Genomic DNA, 17,794 nt, shown 5'->3' with positions numbered 1-17,794 from the left:
AATATTAGCAAAATGCTGTATATATCCTTTTGAGATCGACTTTTTCACTTAACATAATTTCCTTGAGGATGTTGTGTGTATCAAGAGTTCATTTCGTTTTATTGCTGAGAACTATTCTAGGCTATAGATGTGCCACAGTTTGTTGAATCATTCACCCATTGAAGGACATTTGGATAGTTTCCCATTTGGGGCTATTAAGGATAAAACTGCTGTGAACGTTCATGGACAAGTTTCTATGTGAAAATAAGTTTTCATTTTCTCTGGGATAAATGCCCAAGAGTGCAATTGTTGGGTCATATGCTAATCCCATTTTTAGTTTTTTTTTTTTTTTAAATGGGCTTTATTTTTATTTATTTATGATAGTCACAGAGAGAGAGAGAGAGAGAGGCAGAGACACAAGCAGAGGGAGAAGCAGGCTCCATGCACTGGGAGCCCAATGTGGGATTTGATCCTGGGTCTCCAGGATCGCGCCCTGGGCTAAAGGCAGGCGCCAAACCGCTGCACCACCCAGGGATCCCCCATTTTTAGTTTTAAACAAAACTGCCAAACTTTTCTCCAGTGTGACTGTACCCGTTTTACCTCCCTACCAGCAATATGTGAGGGTTCCAGTTTCTCTGCAGCCTTGTCAGCACCTGTTCTCCTGATGGTAGCCATCCTCGTGGGTGATTTGCATTTCCTTAATGGCTCATGATGTTGAGTATCTTTTTACGTGCTTGGCACTTCGTATATTTCCTTTGGAACAACATTTAGTCAATCCGTGGTATGTTTTCAAATTGGATTATTTGTCTCTTGATTGTTGAATGTTAGAATTCCTTACATATTTTGGATACAAGCCTCTTATTCGAAGATTTGCAATTCTTTTTTTTCTAAGGGTTGTCTTTTCACTTTCTTGACGGGAACTGGGAGGAGAGGGAGCCCAGTCTTCTTGACTGAACTTGCCTGAGATAGAGCTTCTAGAAGGCGGAGTTGGGAGGGGTTGGTAATGGAGCAGGTCATGGCTCAAATGCCACAGACGCTCACTGTTCTTGCCAAGATCTGGTAGGTTTTCTTGAACAAATGTTTTTCCATTTGTCATTATATCCTTAGGACAGTTTCCAGAAACTTTAAGTGAATGTTTTTATAATTTTTACCAGCTAAATTGTTGTTATGCTAGGGAGAGTGTCTCCAGAGTTCCTAGTGCCTCACTGTGCAAGGCTAGCCTTCGCGAACATACTTTATGATGCAATTACCCTCAGCAGATTATAGCCTCAGTTCTCATCTGCATTTCTGGATTATCAGAGGATTCTCTGGTAGGTCTAACAACTAAAGTGGGATCTTCTCCACACAACATCTGCAGGACTAGAACAGGGCCTGGAACATTGTGTTTCTTGAGAAAATGACTGAAAAAAAAAAAAAAAAGAATGAGTTTAAGCATTTAGAAGGAAGTAGAGGTGGGGTGTGTGAACATGGCAAAATGGAGAGGAGGGTCCATTGAAGGGCTGAGTAGAAGGGTGCCAAACACACGTGTGGCCCACCTATAAAGACTGTCCTCCTTGCAGGGCATCATTATCCTTCATTTGGAACACACTCACAAATCGCAGGTTCCATCACTAGAGCCCAGAGGAGGAGCTGGTTCGTGGGCTGAGTGAACATGGTTAGAATTCTGAAAATTACTGTTGTAAGTTTTGTGTGTACATGTTCTCTATGTGTCTTTGTGTGTTTGTAGGAACAACACACACGTTAAACATGCATTGTAGACACGTGAGCGGATAGCTACTTCTACACATATACACACTTATTTATACAAGGGTTATGGAAACATAGGAGCAGTGGGATATTCTGAAAGGACATTCTTCTTTCTTACCTAAAAGTAGCATAAAGTCATAAGGGGATGTTCAAACAATCTCTCATCACTTTGCTGATGAGGAAACTGAGTCCTGGAGAGCTCATATGTTTTCTTCGTAATGTCACAGCTACCTAGCGGCAAGAATGTTCGTCCCAAGTCTCCCATCACCTGTTGCGTGAATGAACACAAGCCTCAGTCACGCGAGCTTTATCCTCTACGTCAGCAAATACTGCTCCTGTACCACCACCACTTAAAAATCAACACCCTAGAATAACTGTCATTTGAATTTTTGCTCTAAGTTTTCTGCCTTCCCTCTACCTCCACTCCTTCCCTAAAGTAAATTCTGCAACTGGCAACTTTGAAACTTGTTACAATCCAGAGCATTAATAGGGTTTTACATTTTTAGCAGCTTAATGATGAGGAGTAGGACCTTCTGTGCTCATCCCTCAGGGGTTTCTATTCTGGGCATTTATTAAACTTTGCTGTAGTCTGAAGTGTGTTTGACCTTTTTACATTAAAACAATTTGAGTTAAAACTTTATAGGTATATTTGTGTGTGTGTGTGTGTGTGTGTGTGTGCACATATTTCCCTCTTTGTTCATTAGGTAGCGATCCCAACATTTTTAACAGTTGAATTTGAAGATACTTATCAATTATTTCTCTCTGTTTGGTGAGCAAAGAAGCAGCCATTACCATCATAATTTAATATTTCTGACTTAGTCAAATATGAGCCCTCTTAAAAATCTTTTCTCCTTTCAAGTCTATTTTGCAGTTTAATTAATCCAGCAAAGGTTTTTATTTTACTCTCAGTGGAGATAATCTTAATCCATTCACGGTGACCTTTTCTTGTGCAAATTAGTTGTACAAGCTTGTTTAAGCAAATGGTCCTTTGCATGATGTCTCTTCTTAATGACGGGTTTATAATTGAAAATTGGCTTACTCCCATATGCCTAGTTTGTGTGAGAATATAAAAATAGATGTGGACTTTAAAAATATAAATGTATATATCAGTACCCCAAAACGAGGAGGGAAGAATCCGATGCCTTGAGGCTATGATTAAATTAGACTATTAGAGTCAGAAAATGCTGGTGACATATGCTTCTGTCAAAGTCACACCTGTCTGCCGAGCACTGGAAGCTCTTAAAAAATGAGAGTGATTTAAAAAAAAAAAAAAAAATAAGAGTGATTTCATCTTAGCTCTGAGAATCGGGGCTCGCACAGGACACGAGCCATTTCTGGCTTCCCAAGTTTGCTTCAACTCCTAATGAACCTGAAACTGCGTGTTTAGGAATGTGTTTGTGGACATCACTTTTAAAGTGATAGCCCTCAACAAAATGAAATGCTCGTTGCTTTTCCTGCACTTCACCAGCAGGAAGAGACAGCTGATCCTCATGTTATATTTTGCCTTTTTTTTCCCAAGTGCAAAAACCCTGTAATACCATCAAGTGGCATTTGACTCAAAGCAACAAGCCTCTCTTGTGCACCCCAGTTTTCTGCACCCCCTATGTTTTTTTTCTCCTATTATACTTACTTCTCCATTTCTTAGGCCAGCTCCTCCTGTCTCATTTGTCTTTCCCTTAAAGTCATGTCAGCCATTCTTAGAAGTATTTGTCTGGCGTAGCTGAATATTCTTGGTTAAATGTAAGAACTCCAGCTCGAAGGAGAAAGTAAATGTTTTGTGCTTGTAATGGAGGTTTCCTGAGTAGGTTTTAATAGCATGGGGGTGGGGAACAAGGACAGTCTTAGTTTTGCTGAATGACACGGCATTAAACAAGAACTTCTCACTGTGATTTTTTTTTTTAAACTTATGGGAACTAGACATTTCATCAAGGCACAAAAATCTGATTTTTGGAAGCAAAACCTGGGCAAGCCAAATTGTTACTGGGACCAGCAGACTTGTCTTTTATGTACTGCTTGCAAAAGACCCTAATTACTTTGTCCCCCATGAAAGTTCACGTTTGTTCTCCTTCGTGCAACCTGCCCCCCACTACCCACCTCCCCCAAGGGAAAGTGAGAACTGCCTGCCCAGCCCAGCGTATTTCCTGATTTGCTCTGGGTAATTTCATGCAGGTGTGCACCCACAGGTGTTCATTTACTTCCCCCACTCCTAATGGGTCTTCGTTTGCTGATTGCTCCTCCTCTCCTTCTAGGTATGATTATCGGGAAATGCTGCACAATGCCACTTTCTGTCTGGTTCCTCGTGGTCGCAGGCTTGGGTCCTTCAGGTTTCTGGAGGCTCTGCAGGTAAGAGACTGAAACCTCCACGGATGAGGGCTGAGGGTTGAAGTCAGACGGGGCGAGTTTAACCTGGGATCTAAACAGAATGCATAGTTGGCCTTGAACACCTGAAATCTGTTATCCCAAGAAAGTCTGCAACACTTTCTATAAGGGGGGAAGGGGTAGATGGGAAGAGGTTTACTCCCTATCTTTGGGCCTGAGAAGATTAAACAGTTTCACCACCAGGGAGGATGGGTTCTTCGGGGATATGTTTGCAAACGGGGGGGCAGGGGGTTGGAGTGGTGGTGGTGTAGATCTGACTGGCCAGCAGTGGCCTGGCTGGGCTCCTTGCAGAGACGCTGCCCCGCTCCTGGAAGCCAGTCTCAAGAGCATGAGCTTAGGAACATGGCTTATCGGTGGTGCTCCCCAGATCGTCTTTTCTGCCCACCCCACTCAGTTGATGCCTCTAAATTCTGACAGTGAGGCCCAGGGAGCGGCATCCTCACTTTGGCCCACCTGTTCCGGGGCTGTGCAGCTCTGGGGCTGCCTCACCTGCTGAGACACTTGTGCACGTCGTCTACACTTGGGAGTTGCAGTCAGCCTTCCGTGATCTTGAGAGAGCACACTCCTGGCTGAGACTGTGCTCCTCCACTCCTGCCCTCTGGCTTCTCTGTTCTCTCCCCTTCTGTGTTCTGCCCTCCAACAGAAGCGCTTCCTCCTCCTGAAGGTCCTTCCCAGTGTGCTCTGTGAAGCACATGGTCACTAATGTTCTTGTCGCCTCTTTGGGATGCCCCATGAAGCCAACTGTTCTCCGCTTTGGATGATGAGTTATTTGGAACCAGAACTGGGTCCTTAGCCCAGCATTTCTTGGCTGATAGATCACTGTGCAGGCAGCACATTGGGGCGACTGGTTTGGCCCCCTCCACAGTGAGTGGAGCAAGGTTCTGGAGGAAGTGTTTGCTTTGCAAGGGAAAGGTGAGCACCCTGTGGTAGTGCAGTCCACAGAAGGCTTCATCAGGAATGCCAGGCCCCATTCTGCTCTTTGTTGCTCCTAACAGTGGGGTAAACCACTCCACAAGCAGACCTGTGGCAGTTGCATTGACAAAATGGTTTATATTCAAGGTTGGTTTTATGCTAGGATGTTGTTGGTGGACGATTTTGTTACATCAATAAAACTTCTCGAACGAGGCCAGTCGTCTCTGTGGAAGTAAGGTCAGCCAAACCATGTACTAGAATAGAAATGGGGTTTTAGCATTCGAGGGCAAGACTTGCAAGCATTAAAATCTCGGCTGGATATGCACAGCCTTCACGTGACTTGGTGGCTCATCCAGGCCGCCTCCCCTTCGGGCCTAAGCGGTTCAGGATCCGTGCAGTGACCCAAGTAAGAAACGCCAGTAACTGAACTTGTAGTGATGTCGCCTCCAGTTGGAAGGCTCCCCCTGCCACTTCCCCACATTCACGAAGCCCCCTTCTTCACCCAGGCCGCCTGTGTCCCTGTGATGCTCAGCAACGGATGGGAGTTGCCATTCTCTGAAGTGATTAATTGGAACCAAGCTGCCGTCATAGGCGATGAGAGATTGTTATTACAGGTAAGGAAGGGGCTCCGGCCTTCAGCACATCAGCGGATTATTGCGGCCCCTCATCCACAATTTCAAAGAAGATGAATCCAAAAGGTCAGCTCTATAAAAGAAATCTTATCAGGAGAAAATTGCCTGTGTCATGGCGAATATGAAGTCATTTAATATGACATTGTTCACTTTCCCACACAAAATCCACCCGGGCCTGGGGAATATATTTGGAAAAGAAGTGGCAGGTAAAGGACATGAACTTTGATGGTCAGAAGAAGCGTGTATCCCTCCTCTTCCAGATCCAGAATTTTTAGAAATTATACCAGAGAGTGTTTGTACCATCCTGCCACTTCGTATTCCTTTCCTCTATTTCTGTAATTGCCTTCAGATTAATTTTCAGAAAGAGGGAGGTCTCTAGGGTTGATTCTTATAATTAGTGTTATCATTGCTCAAATGATCCAGTCTGGGAGCCTGAGCAGTGTTCTCTTTAACGTGTATATTCAAAAGAGCAGCCTCTAATAAAAATGATTTTTTAAATGTATCTTTTGCCATTTGGATCTCTTTATTTTATTTTATTGTGGCAAGAACACTTAGCATGAGATTCACGTTCTTATTTTTAAATGTAGGATACATTATTTTGACCGTGGGTTCACTGTATTAGACCTCTCTGGAGCTTATTTCATCTTGTTTAACTGAAACTTTATGCACACTGGTTTAGTAACTCCTCATTTCTTTCCCACCCCCAACCCTGGCAACTCTCATTCTACTCTTTAATTCTGTGAATTTGACTATTTTAGATACCTCATGTAGAGGTGGAATCATGCAGTATTTGGCTTTCTGTGACTGGTTTATGTCACTTAGCCTAATGTCCTCAAGGTTCATCCATGTTGTCCTAATTGTAGAAGTCACACTTAATATGATTAAAATGACCATATTACCCAAATTGATCTATAGATTCAATGCAATCTCTATCAAAATCCTAATGGATTTTTTTACAGAAATAGAAAAATAATTCTAAAATTCATATAGAACCACAAAAGACCCCAAATAACCAAGTCAGTCTTGAGAAAGACCAAAGCTGGAGGCATTAAGTTTCCTGAATTCAGAATATATTACAAAGCTACAGTCATCAAAATGATATTGTACTGGCACAGAGACAGACAGACCAATAGAACAAAATAGAAAGCCCAAAAATAAATCTACCCACATATGGTCAACTAATTTTCAACAAGGATGCCTAAGAAAAGTTTGAACTCAAGAGCTGCCTGCAGAGAGGAATATGATACTCCCAGAGAAATCCAAGGGCAGCAAGGGTTCCGTTTTTCTTTTTTCTTTTCTTTTCTTTTCTTTTCTTTTCTTTTCTTTTCTTTTCTTTTCTTTTCTTTTCTTTTTTCTTTTCTTTCTTTTCTTCTCTTCTCTTCTTTCTTTCTTTCTTTCTTTCTTTCTTTCTTTCTTTCTTTCTTTCTTCTTCTTCCTCCTTTTTTCTTTTTTTTTTTTTTTTTTTAAGAGAGAGTATGCACAAGAAGGTGGGATGGGGCAAGGAGCAGGGGGAGAAGGAGAGGCAGAGCGATACTCTTAAGCAGGCTCTACATCCAGCTCAGAGCCCAATGCAGGGCTTAAGATTATGACCCTAAGATCATGACCTGAGCCACCTAGGCATCCCAACTAAGGATTTCTGAAGCCCTTTTGTGCAGTAATGTTTTAGGTTCCACGTAAATTGCCCTACTCCTTTCTCTGAAATTATAGAGTATTTTAATGTTTTCCTTTGATGGCATTATATACTTTATCTTGAACTACCACAAATGTTGTAGAATGATTTTTATTTTTAATGTCCTGGCTTTTTTTTTTTTTTTTTAATACCAAGAAAATTGAGCTTTTAACTCTGTTGTTGATTCTGCTTCTACTGCCAGACAGTCCGCTAGCTGGCTGACGAAGTAACCCAGTTCTCTTCCTAAAGTAACAGGTGAGGGCTGTGACTTAGGCAAGCCAAGCTGAACACAGCCCCTAGAACATTCCTACTCTCTGGTACTCAGGTACGTGATCTCCACCTGGGACCTTCAAAACAAAAGAGGAATAAATGACCTAGCAAAATCCTCTCGGGGCCGAATGGTGTATATCAAAAACATTCACTCATGAAAGGCCAGACAAAAGTGATATGAGTAGTTCGTTTCCATGTTGCCTTTTTCCTTCCTTTTATAATTTTTTTTTAAATGCATGATCATCCAAAGAAACTTGGGAAATAAAAGGAATAAAAACCATCAGCCATAATTTCTCCAAGGCTCCTATGAATCTGACATGAAAAACTTAGGAGTTTGTCTTGGAGAGGAGAGCATTCTGGGATCTTAATTGTGGTTGTCCAGTTTCTACCATTTCACCAAAGCTGGTATAGATTTCACCTAATGAAGCAGTTTGTTTGGCTTGACTCTGAAGATACTGTTTTCCATTCTGCCCCCACTCAAACTTGCTGGTGGTTTCCCCTTTCCTGAGCACTCCATCTCTGCACAGCTGCCTCCATATTGAACAGCGACTGCACTGTCGTTGACGATCGTTGTAGAGAGCTGGCGCTGAGCCCAAATGTCTGCTCTGGGAGATGTTGTTGTTATGTTACAATTTTTCGTTTCCTGTTTTAGAACAGCTCGGATGTTTTTATTTGCATATATTCTTGTCATTATGTCACCAAGAGAGCTGCGTGTTGCTTTCCTAGATCTATTTTGGTAGATTCCATTAGTTTTGTTACCATACATGACCTTTTGTTAAGACTTCATTGAGTTCTGCAATGCTGAACAATCCAGCCAAATTGGAATTAATTTATCACTCTTGCGTACCTGTCTCTCAGGACAAGCAGATTAATAACCAATAGCCAAATGCCATGAAAACCTGGAACTCTGTCTTTTCAGTCAGTTGGAATTCTCTTCCAGAGCACTTTGCAAAGAGCTATCACATATATTGTACATACAAACAGGCAGCGTATAGCTCACTCGATGTCCTAACATCAGTTTGTGGCTTATTTAATAGAGGGGGAATGTATTGGTAGGTTAATATGTGATATTGCTTTAGGGCGCCTGAGTGACTCAGTCGTTTGGGCATCGGACCCTTGGTTTCACCTCAGGCCATGATCTCAGGGTTCTGGAATTGAGCCCTGGTTCAGCAAGAAGTCTGCTCGAGATTCTCTTCTCCTTCTGCCCCTTTCCCTATGCTCTCTCTGTGTCCCTCTTTGTCTCTCTCTCTAAAATAAATAAATAAAATCCTTTTAAAAATAGATGTGACATTCCCTTTATTCGTTCATAACCATAGCCTACTTAGTTTTCTGGAGATTATGTAGTCACATTTTTCTAATGGACTGGTTTCTCGTGATCATGGCAAAATAGTGAAGTCAACTGATATGACTCTTAGGATATGCCATTGACATTTAAAAGAGGACATGATTATGAAAACTGAGCTGGGTAACTTCTTTCTAGTCTCTTTTGGCAATCTAGGTAATTTTCTCAGTAAATAAAAATAAATTGCCCTTGACTTATCAAGGATCCATGATGTGGATAGTTGCTCTGCCTTCTCCAAGGATATTTTACTTCCATTTGACCTTGAGTTCTAATTCTGGATTAACAAAGCCTGCTGGTGCTTTCCCTTTACTTGTTGCTTTCATCCTTCTTCAGTGTGAGGCATCCAGATACACACTTTGGGGCACAGATTTAGTGTCTGCTGTAGGATGTTGCAAAAGCAAGTGAGCTTGTCCTTTTGTTCTTACTGTGGAGCAGTTTCATTGCTCCTCTGAAAAATAGTCTTGAGTCCAAAAATGTGTTGCCACCTCCTTCCCTTCCAGGGGAAATTCAGATCTAGCCTTAGTCACAATGCCATGAGTAACTTTTCTTATTAAAGCAGCTAACAGAGCATTCCTACCTCAGCCCAGGCCCCCATGTCTGTCTACTTAGTTATGCATTAGCAAAGCAAGCATGCAGAAAGAGGTGAGCACAAGAGGGCAGTTTGCTAATCACAAGGAATCTCCTCTAAGAGTATAGACTCCATAAATGAAATAGACCTTGAACTATACATGAAGATAGGGAGCAAGCCCAGCAAATTCAGCAGAAACCCAAAGTACGTGTCAGAGCTCCAGATCCAAACAAGTTCACATACAAACATTAAGAAGTTGGTCCAACTTTGAGTATCATCACCCTTATGTCAATAATAATAATAATGGTACTAATAATTTGCTATGTTAAGCTTCCCATGTTCTCACTATTGTGTTAAGCAAGCACTTATTTGATCTCCTTTACAACCTTCTCATGTTAGTACTGTATCCCAAAGGTTATAAATGAAGAGGTAACTCAAAGAGAGATCAAGTAACTTGTCCAAGAAAGCACAGCTAGTAAATGGTAGAACTGCGAATCCCACCTTGGTCCAATTTCTGTGTCCCTGTGCTTAACCATTAAGCTATATTGATGGTAAAAATAATCATATCCCTATGGTAACTTCAGTTGGCCATGTTTAATTCAACTCTTGTTTCTTTTTTTTTTTTTAAGATTTTATTTATTTATTTGAGAGCAAGAGAGAGAACACAAGCTGGGGGAGAGAGTCAGAGAAGGAGGCTCCTGGCTGAGCAGGGAGCCCCAATGTGGGGCTCAGTCCCAGGACCCCGGGATCATGACCTGTGTTGAAGGCAGATGCCTAACCGACTGAGCCACCCAGGCGCCCCTCAACTCTTATTTCTTGAAAAACTACTATATAAAAGCCATTCTTACAACCTTAAAACATGTAGCAGATCTCTCCTTTAAAATCATGTAGCCTGTTAGAGAACAGCGATGGTTGGATGTGTATGCTGTTTGACAGATTGTGCTAGATTAGCATTAGTGCTGGAGCCAAAAAAAGAGGTCAGGGAGCAGAAGAGCTCTCAGGGTAAGGTCACAGATGTGTGCATATGGAAATGACTATCCAGCTACAGATTAAATGGAGAGGCTCAGAGACATTTCCTCTAGAAGCCCCTTTGTAGATCACTTGGAGTCCCTGGCATTGCATGTCTTGGAAGTGTTTGGGGCAAGTCTTTCAGCCTTTCACCAAAACTGACAGCTCCCTTCTGTGTAGAATGTACTTGTCCATGTGTAAGCTTGAGGATTTGTGGGACCCTAAGCAACTGATAAGCTGTTACCAAATCTTAGAGGGGACTTTAACTTCCATCCATTAAAGGTCATTAAGGCTGATCCCCAGTAAGTACTGCTTGTACCTGACACCTCTTAAGGGCATTTCAGATTTTTAGCCGATCCCGTACACTAAAACCTGAATGCTAAGAAATTTATAAAAGCCTAACCCAGGTGGGTTATTTCGATCAAATGGCATCTCATTGTTTTACAGTTATAGTTATTATGTGTTCACCTTGTGTTACAGATTCCTTCTACAATCAGGTCTATTCATCAGGATAAAATCCTAGCACTTAGACAGCAGACACAATTCTTGTGGGAGGCTTATTTTTCTTCAGTTGAGAAGATTGTATTAACTACACTAGAGGTAAGTGAGACCACTTGGCTCTTAGTCTTGAATAATGGTCCTTTATACACTTCTATTGGCCTTCTCTTCTGTTATTCGTGTGGTATAATTGGCCAAATGGGACAACACCAAATTTTTTATACCCGGATTTATCAGTTAACCCTATTTTACCTGCTCTGCTGTGCCCAAGCAGATCCCTCCATTCCTAACAAAACCCCACAGAGGAAAACTGACATGAGGAGGAATTACAGTCCTTGACACACAGATCAGCTCTGTCTTCCATCATTTCAGCGATATGTGGTTAATGACTGTCCTCCTGTCCTTCACACTCAGTGGCATCCTCTGAAGATGTGTTTCTGGAGCCCATTTAGAAATCAGGCAGTGACTTAAGTAGGGGAAAATCTTCTACCATTCTAGAAATATGAACAATTTACTGGGTACCAGTGGCTTTGGGGTACAACAAAATCGGTTCTCAAGACGTGTAGCCCAATCAGCATCAGTGTTGCAAGGATGTGTTAAGAAGAAAATCAGGATCAGGATTACTCTATCTGGTGTGGAAAGTGTTAAGCTTTATGAAAGCAGAAAATCTTCTAGGCATATGGGTGCCCCTTGTATGTAGCTTTTTTTTTTTTTTTTTTAAGGCAGGAGGGAAAAAGGAGAGGGAAGCATGGAGATGATTAAAACCTTTGCAAGTAGAACAGATAGTGATGGCCTGAGGCCACACCACAGTAGCACAAAGAGCTAAGATGAGAGTTGGAAAACTGCATACTCATGAATTACGGACTCGCAAGGAGAGCAGAGGTCCTCTGATGAGGCACGGCGTTGAAGTAGTTCTGTGTTCTCCTAACGCAGCCAGGGGCATTTGCAGCCTCTCTTTGGAGTATTTGCTTTGGAAAAGTATTTACTGCTCCAAAAACTAATGTAATTTGCACCAAACACTGAGGAGTCTGAGTAATACCAAGAAAACTGAAAATCACCCTGTTTTGTCCACACCACTGTTCTCTTGCCATCCTGGGTATCAGAGCCTGCCCTGGACACAGTGGGAGCATTTCCCTACCCCACAGTGAGCTGGGGCTGCTGCTCTGGTCACAGTATCTTCTCAGGAGTGTACTTTTTTTCTTCAGCCTGAAACTAGGTGAAAGGGGTTTTTAAGGAGCCAGGCTCACCCCATGAAGGAGACAAGGTCAGAATGGCTTCCTTCTTGCAAGCAAGCTTCTTATTCCTTAAATTCGATTGCATTTTTCTCATCTGTTCATAGGAGTAGATTTGAATATGTAATAGATTTTACTCTTCTATCCTGTCTTCCATCCAAGACCCTTCCTAGGCCCTTCTTAAAGAAAGCTGAATGTCATTTTTTTTTCCCTTTGTGGAATGAGTGCTTTCTATGAAAAAAGTGCATGTTCATTTTAGAAAATAATGGAAAATACTTAAAGTATAAAAATACAATCATCTACCCATACAAAATGACTATTGACATATATATATACACACACACACACAAACACATATATATTCATTTTTTATAGGCAAATTTATACACATGTAATTTTCAATTTAAAGAGGAGTCTTTCAGGGGCATCTAGCTGGCTGGATCAGTAGAGCATGCAACTCTTAAGCTCAGGGTTGTTTTAAGCCCCCCATTGGACATGGAGCCTACTTACTTAAATAAGTAAATAAATTTCTTTCTAAACTTAGTTTTAGTATGTTTTTCTCATTTTAATAATGTATTGTTAACATTTTCTCATGTTCTTAGATTTGTCTACAATTATTTTAATGACTATATAATATTCCATTCATGATATCACTTAATTTCTTTCATTATCCTTACCTTGAAGACATTACTGTTGTTTTTGTTTTTTCATTAGTATACATATTATTGAAACAAATAGCTTCAGCACCAAATTGTTATTTATGCAGGTTCAAGATTACTTCCTTAGGATTAATACCTTGAATTCAAAGTCCTCATTCAAAGAATATGATAAATGCTAAGATTTCTAATACATTGTCAATTTTCCTGCCATAGAATGGAACTAATTTATATTCCCTCCAGCATATATGAGAGGACTTGTTTTGATTATTTTTGGTATTTTTCACTTTCACCAATATTAGAATATTAGGCATTATATCTTTCAAAATGATGTCATTATTTTCTTAATTTGTATTTCTTCAGTTATTAGTAAGAATGAATTTTTCTTATTTCTTAGCAACTTACAAAGAAAGAAATAGAAATGGCCATGATGTTGTCCCACTTTTCCTCATAATTTTTTTTTTTATTAAACATTTTATTTATTATTTGAGAGCAAGCAAAAGTGAGAGAACACAAGCAAGGGGAGGGGCAGAGGAGAGGGAGAAGCAGGCTCCCCACTGAGCAGGGAGCCTGATGCCAGGCCCAATCCCCGGACCCTGGGATCATGACTGGAGCCAAAGGCAAGTTCTTAACCAACTGAGCCACCCAGGCACCCCTCTCATAAATTTTTAAGAGCTTATTATATTAAAAATATTAACACTTTGACCCTTTTGTCACAAATATTTCCCCCAACTTGCGGTATCCCTTTTTTGTTTATAATGAGGTGATCTTTTCCTCTATGGCTTTTGCATTTGCTACTGTTCAGAAAGGACCTTTTGATCCATAATTTAATTTACACACACACACACTCCTTTATATTTTTCTAGTACTTTCACAGTTAACTTTTTGCATTTAGCTGCTTAATCCAATTTACTTTTATATATATATGATCTGTGTTGAAAGCCTGTTTTTTCCTTTTTTAAACAGATTGTTGTGTAGTTTGTCCCAACATACTAAGTTTTCTTGCCTCAGTGTTGTCACACTCCACATTTATGCACCTTTGGGTCTGTTTCTGGCCTTTTGATTCTGCCATAATAGCTGTCTACTCTAAAACACAAAGGCCACGTATTTTCATTTTTCCTGCCTTTTGCCCTCCTTTGGTGGACCTCCATTTATTTAACTAACATACTATTGTTGACTATTAATGTTGTTTCTAGTTGTGTATTTTGTATAGATCTAGGTGCAAATATCTTTATCCAGGCAATGGGATTCTACATGTATCTTGGGCTGCATCTCTATATCTTTAGGATGGAGTCCTTACAGTGGGATCATTACTAAGCCAGAGTCTAGGTTCATGATATGCGTTGCCAAATTACTCTGCAAGAAGGTTACATCAGTCTGGACTATCATAAACCATCTGGGAGGAGACCTCCTCTAGTGGTAGTCTTGTTAGCCTTAAGGATCATAATTAAAACACATACATACACAACCATGCAAATTTGTCAGGTGAATGATGGTATCTCATTAATTACATTTCTTTTGAGTTTGGTTTGTTGCATAGAACTGGTCTCTTGCCTATTCAATTAGCAGTGCTCAGTTATCCTGTAAGAACAGTTGGATGTGTTATATTCATCAGAATAGAATCTCAAGTCAAGCTGTTGTCATCTCTGTGCTGGAAAGGCCTTCTTCCCCTTGGATTTAAGCCATGTAGTTCTTTAGCGACACGGTTGTTTTGAAAACACTATGAACCATATACTTCATTCAAATTTATAGCAACTATCAAATCTCCTTATATAGTTCCAAGATCAGATTGTAACGGTTTGACCCCTCAACCAAATTGCATGAAAGATACCATCCAGTTTCCCTTTTTAATTCAGAACTCAGATTACCCCAGAATTCAGTGTAAATGGAAAAGCAGAGAACATAGCAGAAAATGCCATCCGCCTACACAAATAAAGCCAACGTGTTTATGAGAACAATTTAAGTATCACATATCAAAAATGCCTACTTGGCTTAAAACCTAAAAGTCATTCTTTGCTGGAGCTTCTGAGTTATGAGGATAATTCAGCATTACCCTTAGATAATATAGATTTGAGGATCCTTTGCTCTCAGGATGTTCTATATCCAGATTCTAAAACTCTGGGTCTTTCTTGCTTGCTATATACTCTAGGTCATGGGAAGAGGATGACTCGGTCTTTGGAGACTTTGAGCCTTAGTGTTGTAGGTGATGCTTGAAAGCAGGATACCTTTTCTCTGATGCCAGACTCAAGTTGTTATTGTTAGTACATTCCATTGTACTGCTCTCTGTACTTGGGATTTGGCTAGCATTTCCAGTCCGATAGAAGTTTCCTAATTCAGCATCTTGGAATTAAGGAGCTAGTGAATCAGAGCTAAGCTCTTTGGAGCTCACTTTTTGTGTGTGTATGCAAATTGAGAAGTAATGATGGGGACAATGATAAAATACTGCAGACAGTGTTCCTTCATAGATTCCATTATTTGTCAGAGTATTACACAGCAATAACCTGACACTCATGATTGAACCATAGGAGCTCAGTGAGAATCAAGGTGAGTGAAAGAAAAGTGCACAAGATTGTAATAATGTATGAAAAAAACTAATGGTAGCTCGGAAGGCACATTTTTAATGGAGTTTTATGAAGTATGTTCCAATTTTTCTCTCCGGTTACCTAACAATGCACATTCAAACCATGGTATTGCTGATGCTGTTGTATAGTGAAATATTAAAATCACTGAGATAATGAAAATAGAATGTTTGGCTCAGAGTGAGGTGGCATATGGTGGCACTGCGTGTGTGAGGTAACCTTGTATTGGTCAAAAGACCAAGTCAGGGCCACACAGAATGGCAGTAACCTGTAACCAATAGTCCATTATTCATAAAACAGATGGCACATAAAAAGAAAAGTAAGGAGCCTGTCATTCTTCCCTTTGAATTCCTGTTAATGAGAAATATTATCCTATCAAGGGTGCCGTCCATAATGAAAAGGCTTTGTACTATGTACATATACGTGTCAGTATATATGTTTGTGATGATTTTCTTTATAGCCGAAGAAGTGTCCAACTTCTAAACGGATGTCTTCTTCCACAGCAATAGTGAGTTCTAGTACTCCGAAAGGATCCTGGGAGCTGTCCAGTCTAGCGATAGGAACAGCTGTTGGCTGTTCCATCACAGGATAGCAATGGAAATTAGGAGAGGGACAGAACAACGCTTCTCTTTGGTGAAATGAGATCACCTTTGGGTGATGCCAAACTCTTTAAGACTTTTGGGAAGGCCAGCTGTTACACACCTTTTAGAAAATGTTTGTCAGTGCAAACACTTAAAAGTGTTTATACCCTTTGACAAACTACTCAAGAATCAATTCTAGATGGAGAAAAATTTAATTCATGAGAAAAATGACACTGTTGTTAAGCATTTAGGGTAAGTAATCCATGAATACTATTAATTCTATGGAAAGATATCTATAATCTATAATATCTGTGATCTTACAGCAGTGTCAAAATGGGCAGTCCACACCTAGAAAATAAATTCAGGAATGAGATTTTTTTTTTTTTTAAGGTAAAAAAAGTCAAGTCTTAAATATAAAAACTTCGGCGGCTATTCCTCACACATTCTGAGAGGTTATTATAATTTATGTGATATTTTATCGTTTTATTACAAATGAGAAAAGTGAGACATAAAAGTGGCAAATTGCTTGACCCAGGTTAAATTAAGTATTTGCTATTGCTCTTGTACCTTTGCTTATATCTTCCCATCAAGATTGATTTGAAGAGAATATGACATGCTCATTGGTATCTCAGAAGAATACTGTAGCCTGTTGTATCCTTGAATTCGAAACAAGAACAATGTTGTGATACTGAACCAGAAAGAGTATGACGAGAAGCATGCTGCCGAGAGACCCACAGTGGATAGTGACCCATTTTGTGGCATCCCTTAGATATATGCCATTTGTATATGTGTCAGATTTATGATACTGTCTACTTTCAATTCACTCTGTGTTTTGATATCCAAATTCATTTAAGTGACCACATGCTAGAAAGTACATAAATTTGCAGATCAGAAAAAGAGGATCTAAATGAAAAACTGTAAGGAAAAAAAGACAGTAGATTTGGAAGATATAAATAATATAAAACTAGGATAAATGGCATATAAAGTGAAATTGCTAGCCATTTGAAAACCCTTCACAACCATAAGAAGTTTCTCATAATTAATACCTTGTCAACAACATTTTAACACATCTCTGTTGTACCACAGAAAGTAAATGTTCATATTTTAGCTAGGTTCTTTAACTCTCCACCAAATTGCAAACTTCTACCTACCCATATAATACTAGCCGTTTTGATCTGGAGGAAAGAGAAAAATGCAGAAATCATTGAGCTAAAGTGTTTGAGTTCTTCCAAATTACCTCCTTGCTTCCTTTCTTCTCTCTCATTAAGAAATATAAACATGATAAGGTTTGCAAAAAATAAATGTAGCTCACTTTATTACTTATCTGTCACTATGTGGGATGAGACGATTGTGTTAATAACCTTAACAAATGATAAAGCTCCATTGAAAATAGTCTTTACTTAAAGTCACATCGCATTAAATGGGGGCCTGGAAAATAATGATTTAGGTCTTAAATCTCTTGAGAGACATGGCAGGCTCTTTCTTTTTTTTAAGTACAGAAAAAAATTGCTGCAAACATGAAATCCTGTACCAAGTTAATTATTTGCCAAATCATATCTTAATGAGTGGATGGAATAATTACAAGAGTTTGAAAGTCACAGAGAGAAATCTGTAAAGTGGACTAATCACGTTCATCTGACAAATGATTCAGGATGGGAAAATGTTTGACTCTAAATGTGGAATTTAATGATCTGCGAGGTCCCAAAGTCCAAAGGAACTAATGAACTAGTGTGGCTATTAGTC

At 40.0% G+C, this 17,794-nt stretch overlaps 1 protein-coding gene across 1 annotated transcript in view; it reads left to right on the top strand.

Moving 5' to 3' along the window:
* Positions 1-17,794, top strand: part of EXT1 (exostosin glycosyltransferase 1) — a 284,562-nt gene that overhangs the window by 245,305 nt on the left and 21,463 nt on the right. Inside the window, exons 2-4 of the mRNA XM_077847038.1 lie at positions 3,975-4,068; positions 5,523-5,630; positions 10,986-11,105. Of these exons, the coding sequence (XP_077703164.1) occupies positions 3,975-4,068; positions 5,523-5,630; positions 10,986-11,105 (322 nt within the window). The remainder of the gene's footprint in view (positions 1-3,974; positions 4,069-5,522; positions 5,631-10,985; positions 11,106-17,794) is intronic.

The sequence above is a fragment of the Canis aureus genome, chromosome 14 (assembly GCF_053574225.1).
Source record: "Canis aureus isolate CA01 chromosome 14, VMU_Caureus_v.1.0, whole genome shotgun sequence".
NCBI lineage: Eukaryota > Metazoa > Chordata > Mammalia > Carnivora > Canidae > Canis > Canis aureus.
This window is presented reverse-complemented; position numbering and strand designations above follow the sequence as displayed.